General features: G+C 46.7%; 1 protein-coding gene across 1 annotated transcript; it reads right to left on the minus strand.

Annotated features, from left to right (window-relative positions):
* Positions 1-495: 495 nt before the first annotated feature.
* Positions 496-24,635, minus strand: LOC120929195 (proteasome maturation protein). Its single transcript, XM_040340470.1, has 6 exons — positions 24,525-24,635; positions 19,328-19,428; positions 18,956-19,016; positions 10,354-10,455; positions 3,531-3,624; positions 496-939 (listed from the first exon to the last, which is right to left on the minus strand). Exons 1-6 carry the CDS (start codon positions 24,525-24,527, stop codon positions 875-877), a joined length of 426 nt encoding a protein of 141 aa, XP_040196404.1. The 5' UTR covers positions 24,528-24,635; the 3' UTR covers positions 496-874.
* Positions 24,636-24,870: the final 235 nt, after the last annotated feature.

The raw sequence follows: 24,870 nt of genomic DNA on the forward strand, positions 1-24,870 counted from the left end.
ATGCAAAAAAAAAAAAAAAAAAATGGAAATTTTGTCATTTGAAAAAATAACAAAAAAAATGTCTCTTTAAGATGCATGGGCGGGACTGACGTTTTGACGTCACTTCCGCCCAGCAATGCGATGGGGACGGGTGGGGGCCATCTTGCCCTCACTCGTATCCCCACACAGCATGTGAAAGGACCCGATCTCCTCCGCCGCTACCGACGGCTCGGGTAAGCGGCAGAAAGCGGTGATCTTGCGGCGAATCCGCCGCGGAGACCACCGTTATCTTTTACAGGACCGCTCACACTAAAGATGGATATCTCGGTTGTGGCAGCAGCCATCTTTAAAGTGCCGCCGTATATAGTCGTAAGGCGGTCGGGAAGTGGTTAAATGACACATGAGCATAAAAATGGAACACCAATGTGGACGTAGACAATAACAGACTGCAATATTTCTTCAAATGGTGGTGAGCAGATGAAACATAGTAATAAAAAAGTAACACAAAGTAATAAAGACTATAAAAAAAAAATCATTTATTGTCACTTATTAAATGTCATGTTTTTGCAGAACTACTACATTTGTCTGAATCTTGTACTGATGTTTTATGTATTATTACAGTGTACAGGAAAAGACCTGCATAGTCTTATTCAATAAGGCAAAAGCACAAAGTGCTAGGTGCAGATAACCACAGTAACCAATCAGAATTTATCTTTGACCGACTCCAGCAAGGTAAAATCTAAGGGTTATGGTTTACTAGACTAAGCACATCACTGCTACACTTTGTTCTGCTTTACTGAAGAAGTCTGACAGGGTTGATGTCTTGATGACCAGATCCAACACACATGGCGTTCTGAGACATTTACAAACAATTATTCATAACTGTAATCATATATTACAAGCCCAGCCTGTATTCCATCATCACGTGTGGTTCTCCCATCACCTCACTCAGAGAAGGATCTGAAAAATAAAATACACACATGGGTGAGCAGCACATCATGACTCCAACTCCTACATGATACAACTGCTTTGTCTGTGGGGAAAGTGTGGTGTATTTTTGGAGCGTTTATATCTGAAGGGGACTGATTTTCTTGTATGCTTGCACCTTCCCAATTGTGTTTTTTAATTCACTAGTGAGAATTTTGGATCAGCCATTAGAGGGTGCTCTGTATTTCACTAGAATCTCCTTGCTGCTAAACCCAGTAATATGAAAATAGTTCATCCGCCCACCGCAGTGCCCGCAGCTTATAAATCTTCTTTGTACATTAAAATACTGCCACTATATACCTTTTTGGCTGATCTATACACCACAACCACGTGATAAACTGCAGGATCTGCTGAGTGTTGAGGTAGGAGGAGATTTCCACTACAGCCTGTGTCCTCATGCTGTTATAGGAGGTGGATCATCCATGAATCAAGATGTGACATCCCACGTGTTCTTTTTTAGTTACTGGGCATGGAGTAGGAGGGAGGGACTAGGCTATAATTTAGGATCTGTATACACACCCAAATGTGTGATGTCCATATCATGTGACCTGAACAGCTCAACAAGGAAATTATCTCTCCAGAAGTGGTCAAGGCACATTGGGGGAGTTTTACTAAAACTAGAGCACTCCGAATCTGGTGCAGATGTGCATGGTAGCTAATTGGCTTCTAGCTTCAGCTTGTTCAATTAAGCTTCGACAAAAAAAAAAAAAAAAAAAAAAAAAAAAAAACACCCACACACCTGGAAGCGATGGGTTTCTATGCAGAGCTGCACCGTATTTTGCACTCACCAATGTAGCATCCTCTAGTTTAGGTAGGTGCTAGAGTGAGGATTTTTCTAGCAGAGTATGAAAATTTAGGTAGGCCTAGCTGGTGGCTAGGCCTGTTTGTTTCTATTCTGGGCTGGGGGTGGCTATGGGCAGGGCTGGGTGACTCACAGGTAGCATCACTGTCACCTTCCCCGTCTTTCTAAAAGATGCTATAAAGGAGGAGAGGAAGAGAGGTGGAGCTGCCTGGGGAATTTTGAGGAGCCTTCACCAATCCCCAACTTGGGTTGGCAGGGGGCGGGCCTCCTTAAGTACCTGGGGTCAGCTTAGGCAGGGAGGAGTTGTAGGGTGGAAGAGTTTGAGTGAGAGATTGTGGAGGCTGTCGGGGCCCACAGAGAGCTCCCCAGTCTGGGGGGGGGGGGGGGGGGACACCTTGGGCCGAGGCTCGGGTGCATCCATGAGGAGAGAAAAGAAGAGATTCTGGGAGAGGAGGCACATGAGAGAACAAGGAGAGGACAGCAGGAGAGAATACTGCTAAGAGTGATCGCAGCCTGGAGGGCTGGTGAGTGAAGCACAGTCGGGAGGACTGGGGAGGCCCACCTGAGAGAACTGGGAGTTTTCAGTTTGAGATGGTTACAGAACCAGCGGAGTGAACTGTGGGGAGGGCAGTGAAGAGAGAGGTCATTGCAGCCAGGCAAGGCCTGAAGAAAGCTATCTGGGATCAGTAGCTGGGAAGAGGACAGTTAGCACCAAGAACTTTCTATTTGCTACACTATAGGGGGCCCACGGTCCCTGCCTGCAAAAGATAATTCATTAAGACCTGGCTAAGTTAGTGTCAGGCCTAACCATGTGGTGCTAGCTAGTCTGGAGGAGTAATAGTCTGCAGCAAGTGAAGTGCTGGAGTAAGGGAAAGAGTTCTTAAAGGGGTTGTAAAGTTATCTTTTTTTAAATAAAAAACATGTTCTACTTACCTCCACTGTGCAGCTCGTTTTGCACAGAGTGGCCCCGAACCTGGTCTTCTGGGGTCCCTCGGTAGGTGTCTCGGCTCCTCCCCACAAGGACTCAACACCTTAATGCGAGCATGGTTTTGAGTTCCTGCGGGCGCGCTCCCGTGATACAGCTGGTGGCTATTGCCGCTCACTGCATCACTTGGCCCTGCCCCCGATTTGTCATTGGATGCGATTGACAGCAGCGCAAGCCTATGGCTGCGCTGCTTTTAATCCATCCAGTGTAGCCAATCAACAGCCAGGCTGAGCAGCGAAGAGGATGTCGGGGGGCGGGTGCGGGACTTTCGAGGGGTCAGGTAAGTATAAACGGGGGCTCGGGGGGGCGCTATTGTCGGATGTTTTTTCACCTTAACGCATAGGATGCATTAAGGTGAATTTTTTTTTTTTTTACCTTTACAACCCCTTTAAGCAAGAGTTGTGCTGGGGGGGAAGACTGGAGTGTGTATATATTAGGTGGATGCCGGGCTAGGCAGGGTGACAAATGAACCACAACATTCAGCAACCCCTACAGGGGCATGGCTACATCAGCTTTAGTAAATTACCCTAATGATGTGAACAAATAAGGGTTAACAGTTAAAAGAAAAAAAAAAAAAAAATATTCTTGCAGAATGTAATTTTCACCACACTGCACTCCAATATAGAGTTGTGTCTTTTAGTTGTGGTGCAATGCTAGGCGCTCTGGAGTGCCATTCATGTTACTGCAAGGTTCTTAAAGGGACCTAAATACATAAACAGGTGCATACAAACAACAGATGAAAACCCAAATATAACGAGGAAGGGTCTAACTTCTTACCATTGAGGATATCTTCAAAGCCAATACATTCATCATTCCCTCTCAAGGTGTCCAGAGCAATGTTAGAGCTCTGTAGAAAAGGAAGACGCTGAACCTGCAGGAGACAGATGTACATAATTAAAGGGAGGTGTCCACAAATTTCAAAAACAGGAAAATGCTACATTCATATAAATGCAGAAGTAGGAGATGGAAATCGCTTGGTGCGAAAGCATCATTCAATTTCTGTATGACCACATTTTAAAAAAGGCACAGGGACCTTTCCGCTGCAGGAAACACAGGTACAGCAGCCAATTCACAGCAATGGGCTACAATGCCCACGCAAATGCAGCACAGAGAGTCATAGATGTGAACCAGGCCTAAAAAGGACTACAATATCAGAAAACCAGAGCAGTTTTTAAAATCCTTAGGCCTGACAAGATGATCCTGGTTAAGAGAGGCATTCCTATTAGAAACAAGCTTCCCCTCCTTTGCTAAACTATACTTTGGAACAGCAGGAGCTTGATGAGGACAGTGAAATGAAGAGCAGTGGAGGGGGGTGGCTTTGAGTCCAGACCCCTCCATCTAACTCTACAGTGCAGTACCCAGCAGGCACAGCAATGTAGATTTTGGCCTGATTGGCTGAGACAGAGATTGTGATGTCATCAGCCCACCTCAACATACATAAACACACGGTAAAATAAGTATTAAACGGATCACCATTTTTCTAGGTAAATAGATTTCTAAAGGTGCTATTGACATTAAAAACGTTCACCACGTCGGTAACAACCCATGCAATCCATACATACAAAGAAACCAAAACAAAGAAGCTCACAAATGAAGTTATGGGTAATAAAATGGGATGACACAGGGAAAAAGGTATTGAACACATGAAGAAAGTGAGGTGCAAAAAAGCATGGAAAGACCAGAACACCAGCTGAAATCTATCAGTAAGTAGAAAGCAATCCTGCCCCTTGTCAGTGTAAATTAATATCAGCTGGTTCAGTCTCAACTGTTGGCCTATAAAAAAGGTATCCTGTTATCAAAGTGTCACACAAGAAACATCTCATTATGGGTACAAACAAAGAGGTCTCAAGACCTTCACAACCTTATTGTTGCAAAAAATACTGATGGCATTGGTTATAGAAGGTTTTCGAAACCTCTAAATGTTTCAGTGAGCACTGTTGGGGCCATAATCTAGAAGTGGAAAGAACATAAGATTTCACCATAAACCAGCCACAACCAAGTGCTCCTCGCAAGATTTCTGACAAAGGAGTAAAGAATTATCAGAAGAGTTGTCCAAGAGCCAAGGACCACTTGTCAAGAGCTTCAGAAAGACCTCAAATTAGCAGGTACAATTGTTTCAAACAATTCAATTAGTAATGCACTCAACCGCCATGGCCTGTATGTACGCTCACCATGCAAGACTCCATTGCTGAAGAAAAAGCATGTTGAAGCTCAAGTTCGCTGCACATCATTTAGAAAGCCTGCGAAATACTGGGAGAATATAGTCTGGTCAGATAGGACCAAAATTTACAAATTTGGAGGCTCTGCACATCACCCCAAAAACACCCCCATACCAACAGAGACGTTTGAAGGTGGGAATATTATGGTGTGGGCGGGGCTTTTTTTTAGCATACGGTACTGGCAAACCTTTATATCATTGAAGGATGAATAGAAAAATGTACCAAGACATCAGCGTTGGTAAAAATCTGCTGCCTGCTACCAGGATGAAGATGAAACAGACCAGCAAGACAATGATCCCAAACACAAAGCCAAGGAAACTCTCAATTGGTTTCAAAGAAAGAAAATAAAGCTGCTAGAATTGCCCAGCCAATCACCTGACTTGAATCCAATAGAAAATCTATGGAAAGAACTAAAGATCGGAGTTCATAGAAGAGGCCCACGGAACCTTCAAGATTTGAAGACTGTGGAAGAATGGGCCAAAATCACACCTGTATACAAAGAAACACCCGCATGAAGCGCTACACCATAAGGACGGTAAACCACAGTGTTGTCAGTGGTTAAAGAAGTTTCACTAAAACACAATCCGTGCAGCTGTCAACCACTAAGGAGACATGGGCAAAAAGCAAAAGAACAAAAACATACAGCGCACAAGGGTTAAGTGAATGTCACTTTATAGTCTGTAATGTGTGGAAAAACATATATGCATGAAAAATTGAAAAGTTGAAAAAATTGAAAAAATTGAAGTAGCCACAAATAGCACACAGGAAAATAGCACATTAAATTTTTTTAAATTTTTTTAAAAAAAAACTAATAACAATAGTCCGCATAACATAAGCAGCAGTTCACGTGGAGATGGTAGAGTGAAAACACATACACTTCGGGGGAGGTGTTAGGAATGAATCCAGGTAGTGTGCATACACTTGTATGCAGAGGTAAAACAATACCTCAATAAAAGCAGCCGCTTCTACGTCTCAATGCAGGGAGATGGAATCCGTTGGTGGGATGATGACAGCCACACTGGGAGCAGATGTAGAAGTTATACCCATGCAGAGATGGATACTGCCGTTTAAAGACCACTAGCTCAGGGGCTGATGGAAAGGAAACCTTCCTCGCAAACAGAAATCTCCAGCGGCAGGGGAAGTCCTGGAGGGGAGCCACCAAGCCGGTTCAGTGACGCAGCCGCGTCACACGGGAGCGAGGAAAGGGGGATGGTAGCCTGATGGAGTCACACAGAGAGCAGGAGGTGTCCGGACACCTTCGATCCAGCGTCAGGTGACTCAAAGCACCAATCAGTGTGGGCAGAAAACGAGCAGTAGAGATGCTGGCGCTAGTGTCACTGAGAGGATTTCCCGAGTGTCAGCACTACACATCAGCTGCAGTGTGCTTGCTGCAAACATATAGGGGCATCAAAGATTGTACTGGTGAGCCGTGACTGACATGTTTCGCGTGCCAGGACGCTTATGTTATGCGGACTATTGTTATTAGTTTTTTTTTTTTTTTTTTTAAATTTTTTTTTAAAAAATTTAAAAAAAATTTAATGTGCTATTTTCCTGTGTGCTATTTGTGGCTACTTCAATTTTTTCAATTTTTTCAACTTTTCAATTTTTCATGCATATATGTTTTTCCACACATTACAGACTATAAAGTGACATTCACTTAACCCTTGTGCGCTGTATGTTTTTGTTCTCAAAATCACACCTGAGCAATGCATACGACTAGTTTCTCTATACAGGAGAAGTCTTGAAGCTGCTGAAGAAAGCTAACCTGGCACGCTCCGTGTTGAGCAATAATCGTCCCATTTCAACTCTACCATTTCTGGCAAAAATCATGGAACGAGCCGCAGTGTGGCAAATTCAGCCCCATCTCGAGTCCAATTCCATTCTCGATGATTTTCAATCTGGATTCCGACCAGGAAGAGGTCCTGAAACCGCCTTGACCAAAGTCCAGGATGATCTACTCTGGGCCCTGGACAGAAATGAGGCTTCGGCCTTGGTATTGCTGGATCTGTCGGCAGCATTCGATACCATCGATCATTCTAGACTGCTTGATCGATTAGGGACTGTGGCAGGCATTGATGGTATAGCATTGGCATGGATGACCTCATTTCTGCTGGACAGGGTTCAGAGAGTAAGGCTGGGACTGCACTGCTCTTCTGATAGTCCCCTGTTCTGTGGAGTCCCTCAAGGGTCGGCGTTATCGCCGCTCCTGTTCAACATCTATCTGAGGCCTCTGCTATATATCATCCGCCGCCACAACCTATCTTTTCATGTCTACGCTGACGACACCCAGTTCTACATTCCTCTGCCCAGGGATGGGGGGGCACAGATAACTCTGGCCACCTGCCTGGAGGAAATTCAAGCCTGGATGGGGGCCAATTATCTTATGCTCAATGGCTCCAAGACTGAGTGCATGGTTTTATGCAATCAGCCATGGTCGGGCGGTTTCCCTACCTGGCCGGACTCGTTTTCATCGGTCCCAGTGCCAGTCACCCAGGTCAGGGATTTGGGAATCATCTTGGACGAGAGATTGACGCTACGACCACAGGTAAACCAGGTGGTGAGTTCTTGTCACTTCCACTTGAAACTCCTGAGGTCGACTTTTCGCTTCATTGAAGAATCGCATAAGATCTCCATGGTCAATGCCATTATTGGAAGTCGATTAGATTATTGTAATGCTTTGTACCTGGGTTTACCTAATAACATCATGCACAAATTACAGCTTATTCAGAATGCCGCTGCGAGGCTACTCACGGGTGTTGGTCGTCGTGACCACATCACGCCATCGCTGAGAGCCCTGCATTGGCTACCTGTGAAGGAACGGGTTCTGTTTAAGACTGGATGCATGGTGCACAGGGCTACCCATGGCAAGGGGCCAGTGTACCTGCAGGAAAAATTCACCAAGTATGTGCCCAACCGTACCTTGAGGTCGGCTAATTTGGAAACTTTGGTGATTCCTAAATTTCGTAAGAAAAAATGCGGAGGGAGGACGAGTGCGGTCCAGGGAGCACAGTTTTGGAACTCCCTGCCTCTAAAATTAAGGCTTGAGAATGATCTTTTTAAGTTCAGGAAGCTTTTAAAAACTGAGCTTTTCAGTCTAGCCTATGGAATTACATAGGTTTTTATAGTTCTTTGATACTGCTACTATTTTAAATTTGATCTGTTCCGCTGCCTGTGTGTGTTTTTTTGGTTGTTGCTGTATTGTTGTTCTCGGCGCATCGCGGCCTACGGGTAACTGACTGCGTTTTGTACTTTTTTGTACTTTTAAGAATTTTAATAAATAAATATAAAAAATTACCAACAAAGGATTTTGTAGGAAGTATTAGATGAATTTCAGTTGGCATGTTCAATACTTTTCCCTGTGTCATTCCATTTTACTACACATAACTTATTTGCTACCGAATTTCATGTCAACAGCACCTTTAGAAATATATTTATCTAGAAAAATGGTGACGTGTTAAATACTTATTTTACCCCCTGTGTATATATTGGTTGAGGAAGGCTGACGACGTCACGTTCTGAAACTCAAAGGAAAAATTAAACTGTAAATTCGAGATAAGTTCTATCACAATTGGTGTTATTGCCCAAAGCATCTAATCAGTTTTTCCACACCGCTAAAATCTAAAAATGGCTGTGCTTCAGTTAAAATTTTGTCTCAGGGCCATTTAACACCATAGAAGCGCAGTCCGGATGCGTTTCTGCATGCGCATTTTTGATGCAGTCCAGTGCAATCCCCCCCCTCTTTTTTCTTAACCTTAAGCCTAGGTTCATATTGGTCTGAATTGGCATGTGATTTGACATGTCAAATCGGTGGCACCAATTCCCAAAAGTAGTTCCTGTACTACTTTTGGCAACTTTGGGGGGCGATTTGTATAGACATACGTGCAGGAACCTGCGCACAGATGTCTGTCAAGTTGCCCCCGAAGTCAGACTACATTGCCTGGTTTCTAGCCCAAAGCAACGTGAACCTAGGCTAAATAAAAACATGTGAGTTCCAGTGCGTTTTTGGTGAATTTCAGTGCGTTTTTAAAATGCTTTACAGCATTCCAGAGCAGGAAAAATGCAGCATGTTATACTTTTTCCTCTGGAACTGGAAGGCACTGAAACTGCAAGCACTGGTGTGAACTGTGCCATTGAAAACCATATAACCTACTTTCCATGCGTTTTTAAAGCAGAAAAATAAAAAAATATGCACTGGACTTTATGTGGTGTGAACTGGTCCTTAAACACATTCTATTATGTCCCCCAGAGAGCTGTAGTAAATCAGTCACACATTTTTTTTCCATACAAAACGTGCAGGAATCGGGCGGTCCGCAGCGGGTGGGTGTCAGGCTGCCACCTCACCTCTCCTGACGAGGGGACAGCATATTTTAAAGTCAAGAAAACCTCACTGCCAGCCCCTTCACATACACTGCTCCTCCTGTGTCAATGTAAAGCTTCTAAATACCTCATTAGCTCCGTCCTTTTGGGCCGCTCTCCTCCTCTCCCGAGTGTAGCTTTAGATTGGAGGAGGAGAGTGGTCACATGACATCCATGAAACATGAGAGCAGTTACATGATAGGCTAGCATGAAAGAACGGCGTTAAGGAGGTATTTAGAAGCTTTGATTTACAATGACACAGGAGGAGCAGTGTGAAAGAGAGGGGCTGACCAATTTTTTCTTAACTTTAAAAGTATGCTGGCAGTACTGTACCAGGAGACTGGGGGTCTGGGTACTGTGTAGTGGGTCTGTGTACTGTGCAAGGGGTCTGTGTAAAGTTTCCCTGAAACTTCCCTCTTAAAACTAGGGTGGGTGTGTTATACGCTGAGAAAAACAGTATATTTTTTTCTTTTTTTTGGTTTTGCCCGTTTATTAGCTGTTACCAGCTAGTGAAGCAGCTGATCAAACCGATCTAAGTTTGATTGGCTGCTTCTGAAGGCAGGAGAGATCAGGGGTCAAATATACCACAGATCTCACTGAACACCTGTAACCGCCAAGCTGTCAAAAGGGATGTTGTTCATCCCTTGTGATAGAAATAAAGTTGAATTTTTTATTTTTTTTATAAAATGTTATTTAAATTTAAATTGGCCCTGTCTCCCCATGCTCTCACACATAAATTTGCAAAGATTTCAAACAAACTTATTTGACGTTGTCACTATGGGGTATTGTTTGAAGAACTTTGAGGAAAATAATAAATTACATTTAGGAATAAGGTTGCAACATAACAAAATGTGTAAAAAGTGAAGTGCTGGGAATACTTTCTGGATGCACTGTAAGTAATTGTCTAGCAAAAAATGCATACTTTTACACGTATGCGAGGAATGTCAGAATTGATGCACGTGGTCCTCAAGGACAGAAGTCTGACAGCCCTGATTTTGATGATTCTATAATTCTAAACAGCTCACCCGTTTCGCTGCCTGGAACTCCATCTGTAGTTTCAGAGGAGCATGCAAGCCTTGAATGTTTCTTAAAGTTGAAAAGCTGACTTTCTCCTGATTGAGCTGGAACTGAAAGATTGATGTATATATAAATGAAACAGATAACATGCAAAAAGTGTCTTTCTATTCAAATACAGCTGACAAATAAATAAGCATAAAATTAGAAAAATTCAGTGACAGTACTAGTTCTAAAGTACACATAGCATCAAGTTCTGTCCAAATATAGTGAACAGCTAAAGTGGAGCTAAACATATCTTTTCTTCTACGATCCCCATCCCTCACAGGCAGCTTCTACTGGGTGCTGGTCTTCGGCCGCCTTCTCTGGCAGCACGGAATGACGTCACACTTGTCCATGTGCAGGAGTCAGTCAGCCTGGCACACACTGTGCCAGCAATGTAAGACAGTTTACATGCCACAGAAATCTGCGAGCTGCCAGGAAGGCAGGGCTGTGGAGTCGGAGTCGAGGAGTCGGGGGAAATTTTGGGTACCTGGAGTCGGCAAACAATGCACCGACTCTGACTCCTACTAAATTTAGACTGGAATTTAAAAAAAAAAAAAAAAAGCAAGTTTAAATGTCCCAATTCACAAAAAGTTAAAATTAATGACTTCTCTACTGTAAGAATAAAGACCAATGCATGCAGTGCCTCACGTAACCGCAAAACGAACACGTTAAGTGACCGTGAAGAAGCATGCTTTTCATGTGCTTCACTATATGGCACGCAACGCACAATCAGCACAGACCCCCCCCCCCCCCCCCCCGCTGTCAGGAGAGCAGCCGATCGGCTCTCCTCTACTCACATCTGTCAGACGCAAGTGAGGAAAAGCCGATCGATGGCTCTTCCTGTTTACAACGTGATCAGCCATGATTGGTCACGGCTGATCACGTGGTAAAGAGACTCCGACAGAAGCTCTTTACCTAGATTGGTGTAGCAGTGTTTCAGACCGACACCGCACCACCGATCACCGCGGCGGCGTTGGCTGTTATCCTGTCATGTGAAGTCCAGTCGGGATAACTGAACCACCGTCCAGACGTCATTTTGCTATAACCCGGGCGGGAAGTAGTTAAAAGATATGCTGTTTCAAAAATATTTTATTCTGTATTGTAATCTGAATACCTCTTTTTTTATTACTGCGCATGCCTTTTATTTTTTTCTCCACATTTACACATAGGCCAAGCTAACTAGCAAAAGTGACAGGGAAAGGGGTTGGGACAACCAAAAATTGTCAGAAGAGATTACCTTTTATTCACATTAAAGTAAACTGTGATGGTGTTAAAATGGAAAGAAAAAAAAAAACGCCCAAAAAATAAAAAAAACTGTAATGGTGGCCCCACTAGCTGTTTTTAGATACCACCCCTTTGCTTTCCATTGGTCTGTTCAGCCACCCAAAACAAATAAAGTAAACCCTGTGGAAGGAGTTCTAAATGACAGTCCTCTCTCCTCTGTGCCAACACTGGGTGCCCAATCAACAAAAAACAGTGCTGGGAGAAAGGGGAGCAAGTCAGATGCTTCCGATACTCAAAACTACAAGTTATTTTTCTTTGCTCTTGATGGCCTAGTGGAGCAGCGGAGTAAAGGAAAGAGGAGTATGTGATGCTGGTGGACGGACATAAAAAAAAAAAAAAAAAAAAAAGGGTACCCAGTTGCTTATTCCCTACATGGGCAAAGCACTGGTTTATATTAGGTCTTAAAAATCTTTGGCTACAACTTCTCAAGCATCCCCAGCAGTGATATCCATTTTCCAACCACTATCACTTTTTTCCTAGAACCCATATATTTAACAGCCAAGTTCACCGTTTCCCCCTAAATTCCAGCTCCCCTATGTACCAAATTACCATTAATGTACTTCTGTTGTAGAAAAATAAAAACCTTCTTTGATTTTTTTTAGAACAAGGTCTTACCTTAGCCCCTGGTGTGTTTCATGACTTCCTGGTATGTAGATTTAGGACATAGAAACCATATGGCACAGGAAGCAGATCACCAGCTGACCTCATTAGCACATACACCCTGCACCTATCAACTATGTTTGCACGGCATGCCTCCAGGTTTGTCTGGCTCGTCAATATGGGCTGCCACAGTTACTTTCTGCACGGCATCGCACACAGGGCAGCCAATTCATGCGATATGGCTGCCTTCTGTGCTATGAACAGCGCCAAAATGCCCCCCTAAAAAAAAAATAAAAAAAAATGTACAGAGATGTGAATGGGGCCTGACAGCTGACTGTTTCCACCCTATGTACAATTTCCTTTAGATCAACCAAAACTATGGAATAGGAGGACCCACCTATCTATCTATTCACTCTGTATCCAATCAGGCAGGCCCTTGCACTACATCAGGGGTGCCCAACCCTGGGGCCTCATGCAGCCCAAGAGAGTTCAGCATGTGGCCTGTGCCCATCTGGAGAGACGCTGGGGATGCAAAAAAAGGATTTTTGTACTCACCGTAAAATCCATTTCTCTGAGTTCATAGACGGACACAGCATCCTTTGACCTTAGGGTTATGCTTCTTCCTACCAGGAGATTTAGGCAGAATTCTACAGCACTTAAGGTGTTAAAAACTTTCCTTCATGCCGCTCCTCCCAGGGGGCGTGGCTCCCCCAGGCATAACCCCCACTCTGCTTTAGCAGCCTCAGTTCGTAACAAGCAGTACAAACAAAGGAGGGGTGGGTGCTGTGTCCGTCTATGAACTCAGAGAAATGGATTTTACGGTGAGTACAAAAATCCTTTTTTCTCTTTCGTTCATAGACGGACACAGCATCCTTTGACCTTAGGGACGTCCCCAAGCAGTGTCAAAAAAATTCGAGGGGTGGGAAAATAACACAGCAAAAACAGGTTACACCCCAAACAAAACCGGAGTTACTCAACGGAGGAACTCCAACCTTAAACTGCCGCCTGTAACACCCTGCGGCCGAAGGAGGCATCAGAAGATGCACTCACATCCACCTTATAAAACTTTGAAAAAGTGTGGAACGACGACCAGGTCGCTGCCTTACACACCTGTAACACAGAGGCTTGGTGTCGGAAGCCCAGGAGGCCCCGATCGCCCTGGTCGAATGCGCCATGACCCGAAAGGGAGGCGCCCGCCCCTTCAGGGCGTAGGCCTGAAGCACAACCTGTCGGATCCACCTGGAAATGGTGGCCGACGAGACTGCCAGGCCCTTACTGGGACCGGACACAGACACGAACAGCGAGTCCGACTTCCGGAACGGAGCTGTCGCCGACAAGTAAACTCGAAGGGCCCGAACCACATCCAGAGAATGTAAAGAGGCCTCCTTCGGGTTCTTCGGCTGAGGACATAATGATGGAACAACAATGTCCTCGTTAATGTGAAAGGCCGAAACGACCTTCGGAAGAAAAGAGGGCTGCGGGCGCAGCACCGCCTTATCCTGATGGATGACCAAGTAGGGGGCCTTGCAATACAAGGCCGCCAGTTCAGACACTCGTCTGATAGAGGTAATAGCTACCAGAAAGACCACCTTCTGCGACAAAGTCAGCAAGGGGATCTCCCGAATGTCCTCAAAGGGGGCACGCTGAAGCGCCGAGAGGACCAAGTTCAAGTCCCAAGAAGGTAGCGGAGGGCGCACCGGGGGGGCCACATGCCGGACCCCCTGCACAAACGTGCGAACCAAAGAATTCGCTGCCAAGGGACGCTGAAAATAAACAGCCTGAGCAGAAATCTGACTCTTGATCGTGCTCAAGGCAAGAGCCTGGTCCACTCCCCGCTGTAGGAACAGCAGGATCCGGGACACCACGTAAGTACGGGGGTGCCACTTCATCTCCTCACACATAGAGATGTATGCTTTCCATGTACGATGGTAAATTTTTCGAGAAGTGGACTTCCGTGCACGCAGCATGGTAGAGATTACCGGGCCCGACAGGCCCCGGTCCTTCAGTATCTGGTTTTCAACAGCCACGCCGTTAAAGCCAGTGACCGTAAAGCAGGATGGAAGATCGGGCCCTGAGACAGGAGATCTTCCCTCAGAGGCAGACGCCAGGGGGCGTCTGTCACCAGACGTACCAGGTCCGCGTACCAAGAGCGACGCGGCCAATCCGGGGCGATCAGGATCGTTGGAATACCTTCGGCTTCCACCCTGCGCAGCAGGCGGGGTAGGAGCCTTAGAGGAGGGAAGGCGTAAATCAGGTGATATTGACCCAGGGAGCCACTAACGCGTCTGACGCGTCTGCCCACGGGTCCCTTGACCTAGCCACAAACCGTGGTACCTTCCGATTGAGACGGGACGCCAGAAGGTCCACGTCTGGAGTGCCCCATTTTTGGCACAGGATCTGAAACACCTCCGGGTGGAGAGACCACTCCCCTTGATCCAGAGTCATGCGACTTAGGGAGTCGGCTTGCCAATTCAGAACTCCCGGAATGTATACCGCCGACAGGGCCGGAACGGACCTTTCGGCCCACCGAAGTATGTGAGCGACCTCCGTCGCCGCGGCCGAGCTCCTTGTGCCGCCCTGATGATTGATGTACGCCACGGCCGTGGCGTTGTCGGACTGGATCCTGACAGGACGGCCCTGTAGCTCCAGCGACCACCTGACAAGGCACAGCTTGATTGCTCGGAGCTCCAGGATATTGATCGGCAGGCGGGACTCCTCCCGAGTCCAGCGCCCCTGGGCTGACTGGGTGCCCCAGACGCCCCCCCAGCCGAAGAGGCTGGCATCCGTCGTGACCACTGTCCAGCGGCACGGAAGAAAAGACTTCCCGGACCGAAGCACCGGAGACGTCAGCCACCATGCCAGGGAAGACTTGGCCAGATGGCTCAACCGAATCTGGTGATCCAGAGAAGATGGGACCCTGTCCCATCGTGACAGAATCTCCTTCTGTAGTACCCTGGTGTGGATTGGGCATACAGAACTGCCTCGAAGGAGGCCACCATCAGACCCAGAACCCGCATGCAGAAGCGAAGAGATGACCACTTCTGGGTCAACAACTGTCTCACTGCAGATTGCAGGGTCAGCAGGTTTTGCGATGGGAGGAACACTTTTGTCTCCCCCGAATCCAAAACCAGCCCCAGGGGTTCCAGCCTCTGGGACGGAACCAACACTGATTTTCTGAGATTCAGAAACCAGCCGAACTCCTGCAGAGTCCGACACGTGATGGACACGTCCTCCTCTAACTCTGAGCCTGAAGAAGCTCTCAGGAGAAGGTCGTCCAGGTATCCCACGATAGCGATCCCTCGCTGCCGTAGCAAGGCCAGGATCGGGGCGAGCACCTTGGTGAACACCCGTGGTGCCGACGCCAGCCCGAACGGGAGGGCCACGAATTGATAGTGGTCCTCCCCGATCGCAAAGCGCAGATACCTTTGGTGGCTTGTGCAAACGGGAACATGCAGGTATGCGTCCATGATGTCTAAGGACGCCATGAAGTCCCCCTGGTGGAGGGACGCCATGATAGAACGGACCGACTCCATCCTGAATCGCTGCACCTTGACAAAGGAGTTGAGGGCCTTTAGGTCCAGGATAGGGCGAACCCCTCCCTTCTTGGGGACCACGAACAGATTGGAGTAGAACCCCCGAAACCGTTCCAGCGAGGGGACCGGCACAACCACCCCCCTGTCCAGAAGATCCTGGACAGCCCCGGACAGGGCTAGCCGACGATCCGGAGGAAGCTGGAGGTTGGATGGAAAAAAATCTGTTTGGGGGACAAGAAAGGAACTCTATCTTGTACCCCGAGGCGACCACCTCGCAAACCCAACGGTCGGATAGAAGAGAATTCCACCGATCCACGAAGTCGTGAAGCCGTCCCCCCACCCGAGACCCGGGCGGGGGCAGACCTTCATGCGGAAGCAGGCTTGTCCGCAGGCTTGTTCGGTTTTTTGAACCAGGGGCGCTTACGCCCGGCAGCAAGGGCTTTTGCACCTTGCGGACCTTTTCCAGCCGCGCTGGCGCACGAAAAAAACCGTTTAGGGGGTAGTAAAAGTAGGACCTTGCTTGCGGCGAGGTTCCCTACCCTTCCCCGACTGAGGGAGCAAGGTGCTCTTACCTCCAGTGGCATCCTTAATGATGTCATCCAGGGATGCCCCCAAAAGCCGTCCGCCCTTAAAGGGCAAATCTACCAAGGCCTTTTTTGAGTACTGGTCAGCCGACCAGCACTTCAGCCATATAAGGCGGCGCAGAACCACTGCGTAGACAGAAGCCCTGGAAAGCAAAGGAATCTAATCCATATCCGCCTCGCAGAGAAACTTCTGACCCTGAATCAACTGTTCAGCCAGGTCCCTAGAGGACTCGGAAGCCCCCTGGACCTCCAGGTCCTGCAGCAGGAGCTTCGCCCTTTCAGTCAGCGTCTGAGCTACCAGGGCTCCGGCCAGAGCCGGCCTTACCACCGAACCCACCACCGAGAACAGGGAGCGGGCCACGGCCTCCACTCTCCTATTAGCGGGGTCCTTGAAAGCAGGAGCCCCCTCCACAGGCAACGTAGTAGCCTTACTCAGTCTGGACACAGGAGGGTCCACCGACGGAGGAGTGACCCACTTTTTTAAAAAAGTCCTCCTCCAGGGGGTAACGGTAGCAAAGCTTTTAGGAACCGTAAAAGCCTTTTGCGGTGTATCCCATTCCTTATACAACATATTGTCTAAATAAGGAACACAGGGGAATACCTTAGCGGTACGCGGTGGTTTGCGGAATCCAAAAGGACTGACACCGCTGGTGTCTCCGCCAAATCCTCTAAATGAAGAGCCTCACGCACCGCAGTAATAAGAGCTCCAACAAATTCCTTATCAGCAGACTCCGCAGCAGAGTCATCCTCGCTGTCCATGTGGGTTAAGCCCGCATCCTCTGACATGACAGAACCAGAAGCATCAGATTCTGCGTCAGAGATATCCCCAGAAACAGCCTCCGGGGGGGGGGCGCTTTTTTACCCCCCAACCGAGCACTGGCTGCTTCAAACCTGGTGAGAAAAGACTCCAGGACAGCCGACACCGATTCAACAGATGTGGCAGGGGGAGGGGCGCTTAAGGGTTAATTCCGGCATTGTAAGAAATGAGGGGCCTGATTCAGGCTCCATATTGCCGTTGCCATTTCACCCCTACTGCCAAGGGCAGGAAAAAAGTCCCCCACAGGTCACCTCCCGGCCGCTAGAGCACAGTATGGGGCCCCCTGAGACTCACCACCCCCTGGTACAGCGCGGTCTGTGAAGGCAAGTGTGTGCTGAGGAGAAGCTGCAGCGCTGCGTCTGTCCCCTCAGATGATTCGCGGTCTTTTTTCCCCGCCGAAACGGCCACTAGAGGCCGAACTAGTGCTGAAAATGGCGCCGGCCACAAGAAAATGGCCACCGAATAATACAAGCGCGGCTCCGGCAAAATGGCCGCCGTTGCGCAGTTTTAAAAAGACAGTGTACCCAAAAATGACAGTACACCAAAACAGCACACAGCACACACAAAAATGCCCAGAATGTCCACCACAGTCCCCTGCAGTGACACAGAACAGCCCCAGCCATACCCGAGTGAAAAAAAAAAAAAAAAAAATATGAGCCCCAGGGAAAAAACCCCCTGCACAGCCGTCACCCAAAGGGGAAAGGAGGGAGAGGAATAAGGGAGAGAGGAAAGCAGGGGAAAACCCTCAGTCGACCTCCCAAGGGAAAACATTCCAGCCAGACCACTTACCTGAGTAAGGGGCCACTACTTACCTGTCCTGCGACTACCTGGCTGGAGGTATCCCAGACAGAACCAACGTCCGCGAACGGCATGGCTGTCAGCCAGACACACTGTGACAAGGCCATAGAGACCGGTCATATGTGTGCCCTAGAACCGAAGTTCCCCGGCCGCCCCTGGAGCAATGGGGCCTGTCGTGGACGTCCCAAAGCGGAGCTGAGGGCCGGCACACGCTCGAAGGCCGAACCTGGGGGGACTACAAGGGTCGAGGACCCAGCCTGTCACCCAGTCGGCTGTTGATAGAAGAATCGCAGGATTCAAAAATAAAAATAAAATAAAAAAGCGAGGAAAAAACTCGCAAAATGCAAAAAAATTTGCAAGAAAAAACTCCAGAGTCCAGGACTCCAGAGAGAGCCTGACTCTCCTGACGGTTAGGCAGAAACAAACTGAGGCTGCTAAAGCAGAGTGGGGGTTATGCCTGGGGGAGCCATGCCCCCTGGGAGGAGCGGCATGAAGGAAAGTTTTTAACACCTTAAGTGCTGTAGAATTCTGCCTAAATCTCCTGGTAGGAAGAAGCATAACCCTAAGGTCAAAGGATGCTGTGTCCGTCTATGAACGAAAGAGAAATAAACATAGTAGCTGTGGCAGCCTACATTGACAAGCCAGGCAAACGCACGTCTGGAGGGTTGCTGTGTAAACATAGTTATTGGGTGCAAGGTGCACATGCTAGGGAGTTCAGCTGGTGAACTGCTTCCTGTGTATTACTGGCTTTTATGTCCTAAAAATCTACATATCGAGAAGTAAGCAACTTTTCTATGAAACACACCAGGAGCTAAGGTAAGGCCTTGTTCTAAAAAAAAAAAAAAAAAAAAAAAGCCTTTAGCGCTACAAACTATATGTATTATCCCTATGCAGTTATAAGAATGATTTTCCAATTAGGGGTCTTTTAAAAACAGAAAAGATGAATACTTACATTATTTTCTGACAGTTCTAAAGCATGGCTTGGTAAGAGCTCACTCTGTGCACTTGTAAACCTGCAACAACGTGTCAAAAACAAATATGAATAATTATGTAATAAATGAGATCATTCATAGAAGTATAAGCAGTTGGCATTCGTGCCACACTAATCATCTAGCTCCTTATCTTTTTGATTTTCTATATTATTCTGGGCCCAGTTATAGCTGTATTCATTTCTTTACAACCTGCCTTTAATACTATTGTGTATTAATTATTAACACACAAGTGGAAAAAGTCTGCCGTACTTTTTCTTTCAGTGAATAATGGTAATTGTAAATGAACAATGATGAAATTCATTAAAATATAAAGAAAGGGAAAAAAAACGCACCCTGTTCGGAGAGTATCCTGGAGTCCATAACCCCCATACTGGGTTGACAGTTCAGTAATTGGGATACTGTCCTTGAGCTGAGAAGAAAGTGCCTTTGTATTCTGAAACACAGATTTAACAAAATGCCATAAATGTTAATGTATTTATAGTACAGCCACATTTCAATGGAACACACTTGTCTAGTCTGCAGCATCATAAACACAGAAGAGAACTACCACATCCACCACCACATGCAGTCTAATCATTCCTCCGAAGTTTATGGAAGGTTCCTCTAGACTAGGTGCTGAGGAGTTGTCACAAAACAGCATACTATGGAGGACATCAGATGTAAGCTCTGCACATTACGGGGCAGATCCACATACCTTTCCGCCGGGCGCAGCGTATGTAAGAGAAGTTACGCCGCCGTAACTTATCCTTTTTTTTCCCCGAATCCTGAAAGAATTTGCGCTGTAAGTTAAGGCGGTGTAGTGTATCTCTCGCGGCGTAAGGGCGCGGAATTCAAATTTGGCAGGTAGGGGGCGTGTTTCATTTAAATGAAGCGCGTCCCCGCGTCAAACGAACTGCGCATGCGCCGTCCCTAAAATATGCCAGGGTGCATTGCTCCAAATGACGTCGCAAGGACGTCATTGTTTTCGACGTGAACGTAAATGGCGTCCAGCCTCATTCACGGACGACTTACGCAAACGACGTAAAAAAATTCAAAATGCGAGGCGGGAACGACGGCCATATTTAACATTGAGTACGTCACCATATAGCAGCTTTAACTATACACCGGAAAAAGCCGAACGGAAACGACGTAAAAAAATGCGACGGCCGGTCGTACGTTCGTGGATCGTCAGAAATAGCTAATTTGCATACTCGACGTGGATTTCGAAGGAAACGCCACCTAGCGGACGCCGAAAAATTGCATCTAAGATCCAAAGGCGTACGAAGACGTACGCCTGTCGGATCCAGCCGAGATGCCGTTGTATCTTGTTTTGAGGATTCAAAACAAAGATACGATGCAGGAATTTTGAAATTACGCCGGCGTATCAATAGATACGCCGGCGTAATTTCTTTGTGGATCTACCCCTACACGTGGTAATGAAGAAACTCTCACTAGATAAGCCCAACATAATATTTTGGAGCGCCTATTTATATCCATATACCATGCGCAAACTGACAAGTCAATGAGGAACTGAGAAGCCAGTTAATTCAATAAAAGACACTATGAAATGTTCATTCTATGGCACCATAATGCACTTTTACAGAAGCCGACAGAACACCAGCACTGACTGTGCATTCGCATCGTAAAGTATCGGTACTCGGTATCGGTGAGGACATGACGTGCGTCTTTGGCTCCTTTTTAGGTGGGAATTCAGCCAAAAATTCAGGCCTGAAACAGTTAACTGGGACGCACCGGACACCCTGCTGTGCCCCGCAGCCGCACATAGTGTGAACCTAGCCTGAAAGTATTGGTAGTAGTACAAAGTATATCACAAAGTCTGCACTACTCCAGGAGGAGTACGAGACCTTTCCTGCTGTAACAATTGCCGGGTGCCAGCCTTGGTTCGCAGCCAGAGTATGAATGAACAATCAAATGAAGGAAAAATGGTGGCACTCTCAGCATAAAAATTGTAGTTTATTGGAAATACTTTAACCATTTCCATAACGGGCCTATTCTAATAACCCCCAAACATTATGTTTTTTATCAGACACCCTAGGGAATAAAATGGCGGTCGTTGCATGGTATTTGCGCAACAATTTTTCAAACGCGTTTTCTTTTGGAAAAAAAAAAACAGTTTCATGAATTAAAAAAAACAAAAAAAGTAAAATTAGCCCAATTTTTTGGTATAATGTGAAAGATGTTACACCGAGTAAATAGATACCCAACATGTCACGCTTTAAAATTGCGGACACTCATGGAATGGCGCCAAACTTTGGTACTTAAATCCCTATAGGCGATGCCATTTCATTTAGAGTTACAGAGGTCTAGAATTGGTGCTCTTGCTCTAATGCACGCGGCGATACCTCACATGTGGTTTAAACAGTGTTTATATATGTGGGCGGGACTTATGCGTGCATTCATTTCTGTGCGTGAGCACACGGGGACGGGTGCGCGTAAAAAAAAGAATTGTTAATTTTACTTTAACACTTTTTCTTTATCATGTTTATTCCTTTTACAAGGAATGTAAACATGCCTTGTAATAGGAAAGGTGTGTGACAGGTCCTCTTTATGGAGAGATGTGGGGTCTATAAGACCCCACATCTCTCTTCCAGGCTGGAAAGCAGATCAAAAAAAAAAAAAAAAAAAAAAAAAAGACAGATCTGATGCTTTCCAGCTGAGATCTCGACTTTCTTTACATTCCATGGCCAAGGCGTGATGTCATAACATCACGTCCAGGTCTCCGACCGTCAGAAATGACTGGTGACAATCTGGTCTCATCTGGCTGTGGCGGATTCTTTCTCCAGGTCCCCGTGGTCACGGGAGAGCCCGGAGAAGCACCGGAGGGTAGCGGGAGAAGGGGGGGTTGTCCCCTCCCACTGCCTGTACGAACGATTAAGCGGCGGAACTGCCACTATGATCATTCTTATGGTATAGGGCAGTGATGGCGAACCTTGGCACCCCAGATGTTTTGGAACTACATTTCCCATGATGCTCATGCACTCTGCAGTGTAGTTGAGCATCATGGGAAATGAAGTTCCAAAACATCTGGGGTGCCAAGGTTCGCCATCACTGGTATAGGGAATCGCCGGCTGAAAAAAAAAAAATATCTGACTGATGCCTGTAGCTGTAGGCATCATTCAGAATTCACCACTGAAAGTCAAAGACATCATATGATGCCCCTGAGCTGGAAGTGGTTAAAAACGAGGAGACATCTTGCACACACATCTCCTGCGATCCAACAGACAAACCAAAACACACATACTATAAAAACAAAAAAAAATGGGATGAATATATCGGTATTCCTACTCGCTGCTAAAAAAAAACAAAAAAACAAACAAACACACACACACACACGCATCAGTGTCACCCTAATAAATGGCTATGAATGAAACCTATTCAATTGTGTACAGCTTTCACGCGATATCCCGGTACAGCGATCTGTTATCTGTCACAGTGGGTGACAGATGGCGCTGCAGCTTATTTAGGGTTTACACCTCATCCCTTTAAAACTGAGCACATATGAATTACATAAGTTCTGGGGCCAATTTAATGCACATAAGGCACCAAGTGAGTTCAATTACCACCTAACCACCTCAATACCGGGCACTTTCACCCCCTTCCTGCCCAGGCCATTTTTCAGCTCTCTCACACTTTGAATGACAATTGCGCAGTCATGCAACATGTGAAATTTGTATCATTTTCTTCACGCAAATAGAGCTTTCTTTTAGTGATATTTATTCACTGTTGGGCTTCATTTTTTATTTACAAATTATTTTTTTATTTTTAAAGACCAAAAATTTGAAAAAAAATTATAAAAGAATTTCAGTTTCTGTCAGTAAACTTTGTAAATAAGTAATTTCTCTCCTTCACTGATGTGTGCTGATAAGTGGCACCTCATCAGTGCAGCCTATGAGCACTGATGAAGCACCAATATGCCACACTTATGGGCACTAATAGGCAGCACTGACTGGGCACCGATGCTGGCACTGGTGGGCAGTGATTGCTGCCACTTTTATGTAATCAGCGTAACGATGATCAGTGCCCCGATTACCTGTCTTGCTGTCCCCTGTGAGTAGGGTTGCCACCTCATCCCTTTAAAACAGAAAACATATGAATTACACAGGTTCTGAGGCTAATTTAATTTAGATAAGGCTCCACTTGAGTTCAATTACCACCTTAATCAGCCACAGAACCTGTGTAATTCATATGTGTTCTGTTTTAAAGGGATGAGGTGGCAACTGTGAGTGTGAGGCGATGAGAGTAGATTACGACACTTCTGTGTTTACATGTCACCGGCTGTGATTGGACACAGCTGATCACATGTTTAAAGAGCTGCGTCAGCGGGGAGCAGCCGTCATATGATGTCCACCCAGAATGGTGAACAAGTGGTTAAAGAGGTTGTAAATCTTCAAAATAAAGACATAATGAGCTAGTATGAATCGCATACTAGCTCATTATGAAAAACGTACCTTAAAACAAAGCGTTGCAGCATTCCCCGCACACCGCCGTCACCTTTCCCAGAGCTTCCGGGTTCGTGGGCTCCGACTCTCTGAGTCGCGATGAAGTCACTTCTGCGCATTCGCGCAGAAGCCACCGTTCACGGCACAGAAGGAACGGCAGCCGTGGGTCATTCCTTTAGAGCGCATGCGCCAGAGATGTCACTGCATGCATGCACTGGAAATATCTCCTAAACTGTACAGGTTTAGGAGATATTTTCACTACCTATAGGCAAGTCTTGGCTTAACTATAGGTAAAAGTTTGCAGAGGAAGTTTGCTTCCTCTTTAAAGCGGAGCTCCACCCTAAGGTGGAACTCCCGCTGATCGGAACCCTCCGGTGTCACATTTGACACCTTTCAGGGGGAGGGGGGGGTGCAGATACCTGTCTAAAGACAGGTATTTGCACCCACTTCCGGCCACACAGTCTCAGGCAGACTGCGGGCATGACGCCCCCCACGTTGTGTTCTGGGAACACTCAGCTCCCAGTACACAGCCGGAGCCAATCGGCAGGCGTAGCGCGACTCGCGCATGCGCCGTAGGGAACCGGGCAGTGAAGCCGGAGCGCTTCACTTCCTGGTTCCCTCACCGAGGATGGGAGGGCAGCAGAGTGACGAACGATCGCTCGTCCTCTGCTGCGGACGGCGCTGGACTCCAGGACAGGTAAGTGTCCTAATATTAAAAGTCAGCAGCTGCAGTATTTGTAGCTGCTGCCTTTTAATATTTTTTTTCAGCGGACATCCGCTTTAAAGTGGTTGTAAACCCTTACACACCACTTTTACCTTACCTTATCCCTCTGCCACCCCACATATGTGTTGGGCGGTCATAAAGGAGTTATTTTAAGAATCATACAATGACTGGTATGTGACGGTCTTCTATAGATCATCAATGCCATGTGCAGCTCTAGTACAGGTGTCCCCACACAGCACAGGCCAGGCCGGTGACACAGCAACACCAAACTGAAACCGAAAATAAACAAAAGCACCCTCACTCCACATCCTTATAGTCCCCTACCCACCCGGGACACGCAAGAGTCGGTGACCCCGCTACACTCACCATGGTGACAACAGATCCGTGCTCTCCACTACTCACAACCGCAATACAATTCAATGCCCGGCTCTTCACCGACTGATTGCCGCTACTGACTGCGCATGCGCATCCCGGCCGCTTAGTGATCACGTCACCCCCGCAGCCATACAATACGCTTAGACGCAAATGCTACGGGGAAGCGTCACTAAAAATGGCCCCGGCTAAGTGAGCGGCCATTTTGTTGGTTGGATATTTTGCTGGGTCATTTTACTTTTGTAATGCCGTTCGGCGTTTTTTGCTATATGTTTGGTTGTTGCTGGATACGTTAGCATGTACAATTATGAATGTGGTTAGGAAGGTTTCTATGTAAACC

Source organism: Rana temporaria, chromosome 2 (genome assembly GCF_905171775.1).
Source record: "Rana temporaria chromosome 2, aRanTem1.1, whole genome shotgun sequence".
NCBI classification, from domain to species: Eukaryota; Metazoa; Chordata; class Amphibia; order Anura; family Ranidae; genus Rana; species Rana temporaria.

Bases quoted from the DNA above. Each gene is read 5' to 3' on its own strand.
- LOC120929195 (XM_040340470.1), bottom strand. The intron at 19,017-19,327 runs GTGCGTTTTTTT...ACGTTGTTGCAG, and splicing joins CAGGATACTCTCCGAACAGG to GTTTACAAGTGCACAGAGTG. The intron at 940-3,530 runs GTAAGAAGTTAG...TTTATTTTTCAG, and splicing joins CTTTGAAGATATCCTCAATG to ATCCTTCTCTGAGTGAGGTG.